The following is a 15,122-nucleotide window of genomic DNA, read 5'->3' as shown; positions in this document are numbered from 1 at the left end:
TGACGACGAAAAGTCTGATGCCCGACGTGGAGATCGGTTTCTGAGGTTTGGGACGTGGAATGTAGGGACAATGACAGGGAGATCAGGAGAAGTGGTGGAAGTACCCTCTGGACTGTGGCTGGTATCGAGCGATAAAGTTATTGGAGCATGGAAGGAAGGTATTGGAAAGGGGGTTGGAGAGGAGGATAAGGAAGAAAGTGAAGATTGACGAAATGCAGTTTGGATTTATGCCAGGAAGTGGAACGACAGACGCGCTTTTTGTTGTGAGGCAGTTGCAGGAGAAGTACATGGAAAAGAGGAAGAAGTTGTTTCTTGGGTTTGTTGATCTGTAGAAAGCATTCGATAGGGTTCCACGTGAAGTAGTGACATGGGCATTGAGGAAGTTAGGAGTGGAGGAATGGTTGATCAGAGTAGTGATGGCAATGTACAAAAGAGCGCGCACAGCTGTAAGGACGAAGGACGGGATCAGTGGTGAGTTTGAGGTGAAGGTGGGAGTGCATCAGGGGTCGGTACGAAGTCCACTACTATTTGTAGCTGTGATGGAGGTGCTGGCTCGGAACGTAAAGGAGGGTTTACCGTGGGAGTTGTTGTATGCAGATGATCTGGTGTTCGTTTGGTAAAATTCTGAATGGGGTGCGTCCTGCAGTTTAGGGGTTCCATGACCCACAAACAGACGGGCATAGAGATAGTTGATCATTGATAGATAGCTATCATCACCAAGGGTTTCTTTAAAAAGCCATAATGGCGGGTTAATTTTGCCACAGATTAGGAAGGAGCACTGCTGGGACCCTTTCACTCTGGTTTGGGATCAACAGCACCCATAATATAAGGTCTATCCCGCCATGAATGTCCTTTTGGATTGAGTTACTTTATTGTCTTATAGACCAAAAGTCGAGGGGTTTCAATAAGTCAGAGTCCAAAAGGATGTCCATGCCAATAATACATCAGTGTACTTACTGATTGCCTGGTGGTAGTGATGGCGTTTGCACACTTACCAGAGATTGCTGTGACATGTTGATTGTACAACTTATTGATTTCGGAAAAACTTGTCCAGGACACCTTCTCATCTAACAAAAGAGAAAGGCGCATATTCCTCATCCTGTGAAGTAGAGAAAAAAAAAAGGACATATTAATCCCCCTCAGAGCTGTTGTGACCTTTGTGTAAAATATACAGCTTGGTTGTCTCAATGAAAAAGGAACAGAGTCCAACAAGGATCGATTATAACAGAGAAAAAAGCAGGGTAAGGCAATCGATCGCTTGCCTATGGTACGTACGTGTCTGCATTTTAAAAATTCATTTTCTTGGCAACCATTGGTGTGATTGACACGAAACTTTACCATAGGTGCGCCTCCGCCTGCAGAATTTAATTATTCATAATTATGACGTCATAGGTCACGTGGCACGGACGCCATCTTGGAAAAAACGTTACACCTCTATCTCCGAAACCACTCAATGGAAAAAATTGAAACATGGCTCATTGTCAAGTACTCCCCATGGGGAATAAAATATGATGATGATAATGTCATTATCATCATCATATGACGTCATAATTGGTTTTCAAGACCTCGGCCTTCATTATGACGTCATAATTTGACAAGTACAACGCTTGATCTGATCAGTATGGAAAAAGATTCTCTGCAAATGTTAGTCCGATTGACACGAAATTTTGACCATAGGAGCGCCTCCTCCTGTAGAATTTTTTAATGAGAATTGTGACGTCATAGGTCATGTGGTACAAGCGCCATTTTGGAAAAATCAAAAAAGGCTGCACTGCTATATCTCAGAAAGTGCTCCATGGAAAAAATTGAAACATGGTGCGTTGTCAAGTTCTCCCCTTGGGGAATAAGATAGGCCTCTAAAGGTGGTTCAATGATGATGTTATTGGTACCTTAATTATGACATCATAATTTGACAAGAACAAGCCCAGATCCGATCAGTATGAATTTTTTTCTCTAATTATTGGTCCGATCGACACAAAATTTTCACCATAGGAGTGCCTCCGCCTGTAGAATTTTAGTGGTAATTATGACGTCATAGGTCACGTGGTACAGGCGCCCTCTTGGAAAAAATTAGCACGTCTATATCTCTGAAACAGCTCCATGGAAAAAATTGAAACATGGCTCATTGTCAAGTATTCCCGATGGGGAATAAGATATGTTAATGATGCTGTCATTGGTGCTTTCGTTATGACTTCATAATTCGACAAATATAACGCTTCATCCGATCAGTATTAGTTTTTTTTTCTCTGCTTTCTTCAACGTAATTTCTGCATCTTTCTTTAGCGGCCACAATTATTCCCATGTTCTTGTGTGATTGGCTGGGGGAACCTTTTGGCCTGGATTCTGGTTCGGATTCTTTGCGTGTGCATGGTGAAATTTGAGCTTCCCTGTTCCACCTCACCAAAGCTGAGTTTTCCGAGCCAGATTCTTCGCTTTTTGTGTGTGACATTCGTCAATGTGCTGCTGTTTCTTCCCGTTAAATCATTCATTCTAATTGGTTCCTTGCTTTGTGCTATTCCTTTCATATTGTCAAATTTCCATTTCATATTCCTCCTCAAACGTATTTTTGACTCGAAAGACTCAAGAAACTCATTTTGCAATAAATGTTCGTTTCCCATTAATCGTACACTTTTCAAAATCCAATCTCACCCCTCCCCTCCAAATCTTCCCCATCACCCCTTCCCTCCAAAACTTCCCCATCACCCCTCCCCTCCAAAACTTCCCCATCACCCCTCCCCTCCAAATCTACCCCCTTGCCCCTCCCCTCCAAATCTACCCCCTTGCCTCTCCCCTCCAAATCTTCCCCATCACCCATCTCTTTCAAATATTCCCCCTTGCCCCTCCCCTCCAAATCTTCCCCATCACCCATCCCTTTCAAATCTTCCCCCTTCCCCCTCCCCTCCAAATCTTCCCAATCACCCCTTCCCTCCAAAACTTCCCCATCACCCCTCCCCTCCAAAACTTCCCCATCACCCCTCCCCTCCAAAACTTCCCCATCACCCCTCCCCTCCAAAACTTCCCCATCACCCCTCCCCTCCAAATCTACCCCCTTGCCCCTCCCCTCCAAATCTTCCCCATCACCCATCTCTTTCAAATCTTCCCCCTTGCCCCTCCCCTCCAAATATTCCCCATCACCCATCCCTTTCAAATCTCCCCCCTCGCCCCTTCCCTCCTAAACTCCCCCCACACCCCTCCCCTCTCCCTCGCTCCTCCCCTCCTAGACTCCCCTCTCACACCTCCTCCTCAAAGCGTCCTCCCCGCTTCTTCCCCCTTCCAACTTTCACCTTAATCTCCCCCAACCTTCTGCCTCGCTCTTCCCCCTCCTGAAATAACACCTCACTGTGCCTCACCCAATCACCATCAAACCTTTTGTCCACCCCATTCTTCCCTTTCTCCAAGCTATTCTGAAATCTCTGCCACACCTTCAACAGCTCTCCCTACCTCTTCCTCCTCTTCCACATCTTACCCTAGCCCTCCCCCAACCCTGTTCTGTATCCGATGCTCCCCCTTCCTCTTCATTAACGGTATGGACCTCAAACATCCGGGGCCTTCGCTCAAACTTGACCGATCTCTCCATACAGGTTGCCTCTGACAAACCAGATGTGATCTGCTTAACAGAAACTTTCCTCCTTCATGATGTCTCTGATGCCTTGGTATCTCTCCCAGGTTACTCCCTCCTCCGGTATGATAGACCTGAGCCTCGTCCTGGAGGTGGGGTTGCTATCTTTATAAAAAAAACTCTTCCTCACTCGCCCTGCACTGCCCTCTCTCCACCTCACCCCCAGGAATACCTTTGGCTACGGCTTCCCCTTCGCTCCCACCTTTCGTTCATATGTGTGTTGTACCATCCACCAAACAGTGATGACTCCATCTACATCTCGCTGTCTGATAATATGGACCAACTTCTATCTACCCATCCCAACTCTCTCTTCCTCATATGTGGTGATTTCAATTGTCACCATGCCAGTTGGCTGGGTGTGGGTACCCCTCTCACCAGCCATGGCTCTTCAGCAAAGGACTTCTGCGACTCACTGGGACTGACACAATCTGTCAACTTCCCGACCCGGATCTCAGTCAATGGAGAATCTTCTCTTCTGGACTTGGTTATGACTAACTTCCCTGAAAATGTCTGCTGCTCTTCTTCTGCTCCAATCGGCTCATCTGATCATGTGCTTGTTAAAGTGGACATCTCTCTGACCATTCTCAGAGAGCCTCCTCAGCGTCGACGAGTCTGGCATTTCACTCAGGCCAACTGGCACGGTCTTCAAGCAGCCATCAATCATCTGGACTGGTCTCCCATCTCTACTGCCTCTGACATCAACTCATCCTGGGAATTCTTCCAAAGTAAATTGTTCTCGCTCATGCACAGATTTATCCCATCTTGTCTTCAGTTGTCATACCCTTCCTCCCGTCCATGGTACACGGAATCTTGTGGTGAGGCTGTTGCCCAGAAACAACTTGCCTTCGTCTCCTTGAAAGCAAATCCAACGGAAGGAAATCTCATTTCCTTTCACAAAGCCCGAAACAAGTGTGTGTTCACCCTCAGGAGTGCCAGGAAACAATATCTCTCCGTTCTCAAGACCGAACTCTCTTATCTGTCTCCCTCTTCCAAATCCTGGTGGCATCTGGTCAAATCTGTTTCTGGTGTTTGATCCCCCTCCATCCCCTCCCTCAATTCAAACGGCTACACGGCTGACTCCGCACTTGAAAAAGCTGAATGCCTCAACTCTGTGTTTGCCTCTAAATCTTGTGTCCCAAACCCATCCCTCTCTGTACCCACGGTACCCAGTCGTACCCAGCTGCTCCTGGACTCTGTGTCCTTTCCTCCTGACAAGGTGGAAAAGTTTCTGTCAACCCTCGGCTCTGATTCTGCAACTGGACCTGACGGCATCAGCCCATGGGTCTTAAAATCCTGTTCTTCCGCTCTTTCACTCCCTCTCTCTGTTCTCTTCATCCTCTCTTTTGCTCAAGGTCATCTGCCATCTGCTTGGAAATCAGCCAACATCACCGCTTTGCACAAAAAGGTGCAAAAACAGATCCTAGCAACTACAGACCAATCAGCCTTCTCCCAATTATCAGCAAAGTCATGGAATCCATCATTGCTTCAGATATAAATCTTTCCTCTTCTCCAATGGCTTGATCTCTGATCATCAATTTGGTTTCAGACCTGGTCACTCTACTCTGGACATGCTGCTTCTGCTTTCTCAACAATGGATGGAGGTCCTCAATGTCAAACAGGAAATTAGAGCTGTCTCCTTTGACATATCACGTGCCTTCGATACGGTCTGCAACCCCGCTCTGCTCACCAAACTCTCCTCCTTTGGTATCCATGGAAATCTCCACGCATGGCTGGCGGACTTCCTCTCTAGTCGTAGTCAATGTGTGGCCCTGAATGGTTTTCTCTCATCTCCTCTTCCTGTTCAGGCTGGAATTCCCCAAGACAGTGTTCTGGGCTTTTTCTGATCTTCATCAATGATCTCTCTGACTCTCTTGAAAATCCTCTCTATCTCTTTGCTGATGACTCTACTCTCTGTCGCTCCATTCCTCATCCCTCAGATCGGCAGTCTGCAGCCTCCTCACTCTCTGCAGACCTGGACAAAATCACAGACTGGGCAAACAAGTGGAACATGTCTTTCAATCCTGACAAATCTCACACTCTTACGAAGTCTCTCCGAAAAGACCGACTGGACAACCCTCCCATCCACTTTCTTAATAATCCTCTCCAAGAAGTTCTGTCACTCAAGATTTTGGGTCTCACTATCTGCCATGATCTTTCCTGAGAAAACCACATTTCCAAGCTGGCCTCCAAAGCCAGTCGCCGACTGGGCATCCTCCGTCGTGCAAAGTCCTTCCTTGGTACACCTTAGCTCCTCACCACATACAAGGCTTTCATCCGCAGCTCAATGGAATACTGCTCTCCCCTCTGGTCTGGTGCTCCTGCCTCAAACCTAGCTCGTCTTCACGCTGTTGAAACCAAAGCGTTCAGAATCATTGGAATCTCCCGCGATGAAGCTAACTCCAAGGGCCTTTCACTCACTCACCGCAGGCAGGTTGGTGGTCTTTCCGTCTTCTACCGACTCCTCTCTGGCCTTGCCCCCCCAGCTCTCTCTGGGCTCTGTCCCCCAAATATTCCTACAGGTCGCACAAGATCTGCCTGCAACCCTCTTATGGTTAAACTGCCAAAATCAAGACTTTCTGCTCACCTTCACTCCTTCATTCCTCTTTTCCCCCGCCTCTGGAACAAACTCCCTCACTCTCTTCAATCCCACTCCACCCTCCAGGTCTTTAAAACAGCTGTTCACCACCATCTCTTATCCTCCCCCATCCAAAACCTTGATCTTTTCTACCCCCGCTAATTTCGGTCCCCTTGTGTTTTATACTTCTCCTACCCCCCCCCCCCCCCTTCCCACGCCTCCTGCCCCCAAGCCCTCTCCCTCCCACACTTCTCCCTGCTCTCAAATGTTGTGGTTGTGTGCTTCCCCTTCTCTCCCCATCTTGTCTTCTGCTCCCTCTTTTTGTATATTTTGTTTGTCTGGTTGATTTGTTTGTGAAATAAATGTTAGCTCTTTCACGAGCCTCGATTCAGTATACAAAAAAAAAAGAAAAAAAAAAAAAAAAACATTTCCTCTGACAAATTTGTCATCGGAACTGGAACCATTTGGGTTAAGAATTGAATGTGGTTTCAAACTTTGCGTCGTGGACAAAAAAGTTGGGTAACGCCGCTTGAGGCCTGTCGGCACTGTTCGGGAATGTATTACACTTCCACAGCACCAACCATCACCAGACTGGGCACCTTAAATATTAACAAGATGGATGTTTTCATTGACCAACAATTAAAAAATTATTTGCTGTTGCACCCTCATTGGAATCTCACTTGCTGCCATCTTGATTTTCAGCACATACATTTCATAACAGCACTATAGGACAAATGGCATAACATAGGATAAATGGCATAACATAGGACATAACATAGGATAAACATATAAATAACATAGGATAAACATAACATGGGATAAATTAAATAACAAACATAGGATAAACATAAATAACATAGGACAAACATTTAAATAACATAGGATAAACATAACAGGGGATAAATTAAATAAAAAACATAGGATAAACATAGGATAAACATAAATAACATGGGATAAACATAGGATAAACATAAATAACATAGGATAAACATTTAAATAACATAGCATAAACATTTAAATAACATAGGATAAACATTTAAATAACATAGGATAACATAGGATAAACACAACAGGATAAATTAACATAGGATTAATCATGTGAAGCATTTGGCATAACAGAGGACAAATGGAATCTCCTTACAGCACGAAAGGACAGCACTATGGGACAGCACTATGGGACAGCACTATGGGACAGCACTATGGGACAGCACTACGGGACAGCACTACGGGACAGCACTACGGGACAGCACTGCGGGACAGCACTGCGGGACAGCACTGCATGACAGCACTGCATGACAGCACTGCATGACAGCACTGCGGGACAGCACTGCATGACAGCACTGCGGCACAGCACTACGGGACAGCACTACTGGACAGCACTGCAGGAGAGCACTGCAGGACAGCACTGCGGGACAGCACTACAGGACAGCGCTGCGGGATAGCGCTGCGGGACAGCACTGCGGGACAGCACTATGGGACAGCACTGCGGGACAGCACTACGGGACAGCACTACGGGACAGCACTGCGGGACAGCACTGCGGGACAGCACTGCGGGACAGCACTGCGGGACAGCACTACGGGACAGCACTACAGGACAGCACTGCAGGACAGCACTGCAGGACAGCACTGCGGGACAGCACTGCGGGACAGCACTGCGGGACAGCACTACGGGACAGCACTGCGGGACAGCACTACGGGACAGCACTACGGGACAGCACTACGGGACAGCACTGCGGGACAGCACTGCGGGACAGCACTGCGGGACAGCACTGCAGGACAGCACTGCAGGACAGCACTGCAGGACAGCACTACAGGATAGCACTGCAGTACAGCACTACGGGACAGCACTGGAGGACAGCACTGCAGTACAGCACTACGGGACTACGGGACAGCACTGCAGGACAGCACGACGGGACAGCACTACGGGACAGCACTACAGGACAGCACTACGGGACAGCACTACAGCACTACGGGACAGCACTACAGCACTACGGGACAGCACTGCAGGACAGCACTACGGGACAGCTCTACGGGACAGCACTACGGGACAGCACTACAGGACAGCACTGCAGGACAGCACTGCAGGACAGCACTATAGGACAAATGGCACCATAAATTAATTAATCAATGTGCATTACCTTTTATAAACAAAAGATTGGGTTAAATTTGAAGCACTTCTAGATTTCATACTACACCATCCTCTTTCAACTGGGTTTGTAAGAAAAAGTTACATCAGAAGATCATTCTCTGGAAAAAAATCATTTAATGGCCGCTTGGGAAAATATCGAGAAAATGATTAATGAATGCAGAGTTCAGTTTGAAGTTTGTAAATCAAATCATGAAATAATAAAATGTAGCTTACAGTATATGAAGTCCTTCGTTCTGATCCATTCGGTATTCATCCGGGCAGCGGACCTCACGTGGAAGATCTTTGGCCTCCTTCGCCATGATCACCAATGGTTGATCAGGCTGCCACGCATCCCACCTGTTACAGGCACATTAGTCATGTGTTCATAAACACAAGGGAGAAATTAATGGTTGATCTTCAATGGATAGATCCTCAGTTCGTATAAGAGTTAATGTAAGAGCTCAAAAATTGTTTCACTGCAGAAGGCCATTAAACTCTAGTTCTTCTTCTTCTTCGTGTGGAGTGCAGTGCAGTACATGGCTACAGGAAGCATCATTTGCTAGGGCTGTGCCACTGATGCAATTCCCTCTGTAGGTTAGGACAGGTATTTGTAATTTATTCACAGTGCCGGCGATAGCTCGCCTACTCTGCGTGAAGAACACCATGGGATCTTCAACGTCCACCAACTAATGCCGAGGGATGGCACACACATAGATGCTTCACTCTGCCCGTAAAACATCGGAATGAGTTTATAGCTGGATAGAGATTCAAACCCAGGCTAGACAGTTCAGGGGCGAGCGGGCATACCTCTAGGGGTCGAGGCCATACTGCCAGTAACTGATCAAGGCTAAATAACTGAGTGTATTATTGTAGGTAATGGACAATCTTTAAATCATCCATTGGACTCCTGAAACACAGCGATCTTCACTCAATCATCCAATAAGCTAATGGAATGAACTGACAAAAAAATTGCTTTTTACGTTTATTATTCCAATAATGAAAATAAGTAAATTTCCCCTTTTTATTTTGGCACCCTTAGGCTATCCCTGGACGTGCCACACTGTCTCAGCCACATTCCTCCCATCATTCCCCCAATGAAGTTGCATCGTTTTGACGAATAAAATGTGTCTGGTGTTGGTCTGGTGCAGACATGCTTGGCCGAATGGCCTCCTCCTGCATCTACCTTCCTTGGGTAATATTTGTCATTGCACAGTTTTTACCACATATTCATTTATAATCAAGCTATTCCAATGTTTAAAGGTGTTAAAACGTGCTCTTTAACACATGGAATAGATGAGAAATACTGACAGTCCTAGCAGGTATCCTATCATTTCTACAAACATAAAATGATTGCCAAAATGTAAAGTTTTACCTGATTTTATAGTAGCAATTAGTCAGTAAAACGATCTCAGGCTTCTACAGCGGGGGGGGGGGGGGGGGGGGGGTCTAACCTCTGATTCATAGTATTGACGAATTCAAATTGTATTGAACATTTTGGAGATTAGGATTATTGTAGATTGACATAAATATCTCATTTTCATTATCAAAAGATCGATATAACTGCCACACAGACCATGTTTAACCTATTTTGGCTGCGGTATTACGGAATAAGTAATGGTTATATATACATACACACACATGTATATAGGAGTATATTGTTACATTTGTGGTGATGTCAATCGTTTACAAAGCATAGATTCGTGTCGTTTAGGGTGTATTGCGTAAGAAATGCCAGGTCAGCTGTGGATCAGAAATAGAACCTTTTCGTATTTTTCCCCCCTTTTTTCTTCAGGTTTACCCCATATTCACTCCCTTTACGCCACATGGCTTTGACTGTTGGTAGTGGTGCACAAAAATAGCTGAAGAAAGAATTCAAACCATTTTCTTTCAAGCAAGAAAGGGCGGGAAAAGAGTAGAAAGAGGACGAAGAGTGTCTTTTGGCGGTGCGGTAAAAAAAACAATCCTTGCTCATGGCGTGAACGGCTTGAGCGTGTTGGTGTGAAAGGCTCGGTCTCTGTGAACTATATGAAGGTTCAGTGTGCATGGCGGAGGTGGACAAAAATGAAAAGAGTATCCTGTGGAAAAAGGCGCTTCTTTTGGTCTCTGTGGAGACGATCGGTGCTTCATGCTGTGAATGGTCTCGGCATTTGCTATATGAAGGAGTCGACCTTGATGAACTTCCTGAAGGACTTGCTGTGTTGCATGAAGGAGGTTGACAAAAGGAAAAGGATCAAAGGAGAAAGGAATCGCAGAGCGTGGTGACTGGTCCATTCAGGCTTGTTCCCACCAAGCCACGCTGACAAGCGTTGATGAAACTGCCCTAAAAACAGGCCTGAACCCCATTCCATTCCCTCCCTCATATCCCCTTTTATTTGAATTCCTTGCGAATATTGTTTTTTCTATTTGCTTCCCTTTCCTTACCCTGGGTTAGATAGAGGGTCCGTGTGTGTGATGTTGTGTCGGCCTTTCGTATTGGATGTGAGTGGGCTGTGTTAATTAAGTCAGTCATTATTCGTTAATTAAGTCCGTCATCATACTTATACGATTTGCTTATTGTATTGTTTTGCATTCTTTGAAGTAAATTGATTGTATTTCATTTTGTTTGATTGACATTTTTTGGATCGGGTTGCAAACTCCCCCGAGTTGCAAGCTCTAGCCTCGAGAGCCTCTACTCCTTGCACGAAACCAAAAGTTCAAGCTTCCAAAAACCGCTCGGTCAGCTTGTAGGTCTCGGCCCGGCGGGCTAGGGATAGGACCTAGGGTCGCTGACATTAGTCACCCTGTAACACACTTAGTCGGGAGAGACGCTTGGGACTCTGGTCCTCATCCCCATCACCCTTATCAATATGCAGTGCATTCAGAAAGTATTCAGACCCCTTCACTTTTTTCACATTTTGTTATGTTGCAACCTTATGCTGAAATCGTTTAAATTCATTTTTTCCCTCATCAATCTGCACTCAATACCCCATAATGACAAAGAGAAAACAGGATTTTAGAAAGTTTTGCAAATTTATTAAAAATAAAAATTTGAAATATCACATTGACATAAGTATTCATACCCTTTGCTATGACACTTGAAATTTAGCTCAGGAGCCTCCCATTTCTCTTGATCATCTTTGAGATGTTTCTGCACCTTGATTGGAGTCCACCTGTGGTAAATTCAGTTGATTGGACATGACTTGGAAAGGCACACACCTGTCTATATAAGGCCTCACAGCTGACAATGCACATCAGAGCAAACACCAAGCCATGAGGTCGAAGGAACTGCCTGCAGAGCTCAGAGACAGGATTGTGTCTGGGCACAGATCTGGGGAAACCTACAAAAAAATCTCTGCTGCATTGAAGGTTCCCAAGAGCACAGTGGCCTCCATAATTCTTAAATGGAAGAAGTTTGGAACAACCAGGACTCTTCCTAGAGCTGGCCGCCCGGCCAAACTGAGCAATCGGGGGAGGAGGGCCTTGGTAAGAGAGGTGACCAAGAACCCGATGGTCACTCTGGCTGAGCTCCAGAGATCCTGTGTGGAGATGGGAGAAACTTCCAGAAGGACAACCATCACTGCAACACTCCACCGATCTGGGCTTTATGGCAGAGTGGCCAGACGGAAGCCTCTCCTCAGTGAAAGACACAAGAAAGCCCGCTTGGAGTTTGCAAAAAAGCATCTAAAGGACTCACAGACTGTGAGAAACAAGATTCTGTGGTCTGATGAAACCAAGATCGACTGTTTGGCTGCACAGATTTCTGCACAGAAACTACAGATTCGTTTTCTGATTCATGTTCAAAATATAACATTCCATTGAAATTAAGTTGTTCGTTGATCATAAACTAACGTTTGTCGGCAGAAGGACAGACAGACAGACATAAGTGAACCAATTGCTGTAACCGATTTTTGCAACGTGTGCGTGGGGAAACAAAACCTGTGATTACACCTAAGAATCAATCATCAAAATCCAATAATGAATCGATTATTAAAAAGCACATAATGCCCACTCCACCGATGGAATATGTGTGTGGAAAGTAGTCCAGGATCACAATGTGAGTGACCAAAATGAATAATATTGTTGCGGATATGAGGATTGTGTTTTTTTTTTGTGTGCTTTATTGTTATTATTGTTATTGTTCTTCTGCGCCTCCTGCCTCCGGAGCTGTGTAAAGGTCAAAGGGCGTCCCATAATTAGTCCATAAAGCATCCACACCACAGCCAATCATAGAATACCCCTGTTCGATAGCTTATATCTTATTATGTGTTTTAGGGTAAGGCTGTGTCTCCCATTAATTGAAATACTCCATTGCACCAGTGAAAGAGATAGATTCCCTTCATTCCCACTCCCAAAACTTTCATTTCCCCTTTCGTCATTGCCAGGCCTCGAGTGCCATTGCCAAGAACCTCCCCTCCAATTGCCGCCATTGACCACGAGGCAGGGTTGGGGAAGAAAGGCGGGTCCCCACCTCGTCATAGAGGGGAGGAGTGAGTCAGCCCCACTCAACCAACCACGAACAAGGGGTTGGACTTGGAGAGGGTGTGGAGAGAAACATCGAGGAGGTTCGCGAAGGTTGAGGGGCGGGGCCTATATAACCCGCAGCTAGGGCGTTTCCCGAGGAGATGAGCTTCTACAGAGAGACGAGAGGGAGTCCAAGCAGTTGAGTCCAAGAGAGGCGCTTTGAGTTGAGTCTGAGAGAAGTCCAGAGTTGAGCTGCAGCTCGAGCCACCGAAACTGCATTTACTGCAGCTCGAGCCACCGAAACTGCATTTACTGCAGCTCGAGCCACCGAAACTGCACTTACTGCAGCTGGAGCCACCGAAACTGCAGCCACAGCAGCTGTGAGGCCTGGACGGCAGTTTGGAGCAGGGCCGCGAAGGAGCGGCGGCTGCCCAACGAGTCGATCGGTTGCAGGACCAGTTGGACCTCCCTATCCCGCCAGCCATCCATCTCCCGCCAGTCCTATCATCATTCCCCGCGTGAGTCTGTCCTTGTTTGTTCTGTCCCTGGGTTAATTAAGACTGTAGGTAAGCTAGCGTTGCACTGTGTATCTAATATCTTCTGTAAATAAACGTGATTGCTTTCTTCCTGCTTATATGTGTAAATAATAAATCCAATTACTCTTCTGTACGTCTTCTTCCTCTTTGTATTCGGTCGCTTTAGAATTTTCCATATTGAGCAGCCGCGGTGCGATACGGCCAACGTTTGGGTGGAATCGGGTTCTAGTCGGGGAATAACTGTTTGGTCGCGGTAATACCACCGCTCGGTAAAATAACATCCTTTAACCGTGTCCGTAACAATTGGTGTCAGGAGTGGGATACGAGGCCCGAAGCGCGCTTAACGCGCTCAAAATTACGAGCTGCTGAAAAATTGTGTTTTAAAGAAAAACCCGAATTTTGAAATCGCGCCATGGCTGGTCAAGGCGATCGGATGCCGGTGGGTGAGCTAGAGGAGGGGTTAGGAGTAACCCAGGATCAGAGGGACGAAGTAGAGGAGAACATTGGCAATGTGGTTGAGGGAGTATCAGACGCACAAAATGGCGTCCTCGCGCACGTGGGTGTAGCGGCACCAAATGGAGCCGCGCCCTTTGTACCAACGGTGGAAGACATGCAATTAATTATGGCTGAAATGGAGGCCCTTTTGGACAGGAACAGTGAGCGATTGTTAAACAAAATGGATGCTAACAGTGAGCGATTGGGAAACCAAATTGAAGCAATAATGAACGGAATGAGGGCCGATATGGAGCGAATCGGCAAGATTGGGGACAGAATGGGTGACGGCATGTAAAAATGTGGGGAGACCATGGATCGCATGGTGGGGGAGAGGGTCCCAGGGGTGCATGAGGAGGTAACGTGGGTCGAGAAGCGCTGGTTGAGCGAAGTGGAGGAAAGCGCGGGTACAATGACGGGGGTAGAAATCGCGACCCGGGGTTTGGAAAAGCCGGCGACCGATGAGGTAGAGGGAATTTTATTAAAGCCAACGGTCGTCGAGGGGAACAAAGACAAAGCAGTAGTGGGTACGATTAAAATTGAAGAGACGGAAGTAGCCCAGGAATCGGAGGGAGAAATGGAATATGTACAAAGTCCCTGCTCAAATCATGATGATGTACGCACTAACCAAATAAAGAGTTTGCAGGTGCGCGTGGAGAAGGGAATCCCCCAGGTGAGTCGTGCTGTATATTGTGCGGGTAGATTTTGTAAAAGGATGTTTAGCGACAAAAGAATTGTCGCGCGATTGGGATCGATATGGCACCCGGGCGTTGGTAAAGGGTCCCGTGTGAGTGGAAATGGCACGCGTGGGAGGAAAAAGTGTGCGTCGGCGAGTGGGTGTGTTATAAAGTGTGGGAGTGAAACCGAGTGCGAGCGAGAATGCACGTCGGGGTGTACGGAGTGTACGTGCGAGGGTGAGAGTGACCCGGAGAGTGAGTTGGTGGTGGAGCGGGTGCGAGAATGCACGCTTGGAATGGTTGAGGGTGTGCGAGGAAGCACACCTGAGTTGGTCATGGCGCGAGTGTGGGAGAGCCCATCTGAGCGCGTGAGTGGGTGGATGCCAGAGTGCACGCCCATGGTGAGTGTTATGGAGGACGTAACGGAGGAGAGGTGTGGACCGAGGTGTGCGCAAGAGTGTGCGCGAGAGGTGTGGAGTGTAACAGGGAGAGCGTTGGTGGAATGTACGGACGGCGTTGGAACGCCGGGTTTTGGGAGTGTGAAAGGGGTAGCGTATGCGTGTGAGCATGCAGGTGAAGCATCGACGGTAACCGGGTTAGCGGTTAGGGCGACGGATAGCCGATGTGAGCACTCGGGGCGCGGTGTGATTTGTTG

At 46.9% G+C, this 15,122-nt stretch overlaps 1 protein-coding gene across 1 annotated transcript in view; it reads right to left on the bottom strand.

Moving 5' to 3' along the window:
* Positions 1–15,122, bottom strand: part of LOC137415492 (polyunsaturated fatty acid 5-lipoxygenase-like) — a 100,391-nt gene that overhangs the window by 64,914 nt on the left and 20,355 nt on the right. Inside the window, exons 5-6 of the mRNA XM_078782580.1 lie at positions 8,557–8,679; positions 996–1,099 (exon numbers count right to left, since the gene is read on the bottom strand). Coding sequence (XP_078638706.1) covers positions 996–1,099; positions 8,557–8,679 — 227 coding nt within the window. The remainder of the gene's footprint in view (positions 1–995; positions 1,100–8,556; positions 8,680–15,122) is intronic.

Source organism: Myxine glutinosa, chromosome 7, assembly GCF_964187855.1.
Source record: "Myxine glutinosa chromosome 7, kmMyxGlut1.1, whole genome shotgun sequence".
Lineage (NCBI taxonomy): Eukaryota > Metazoa > Chordata > Myxini > Myxiniformes > Myxinidae > Myxine > Myxine glutinosa.
This window is presented reverse-complemented; position numbering and strand designations above follow the sequence as displayed.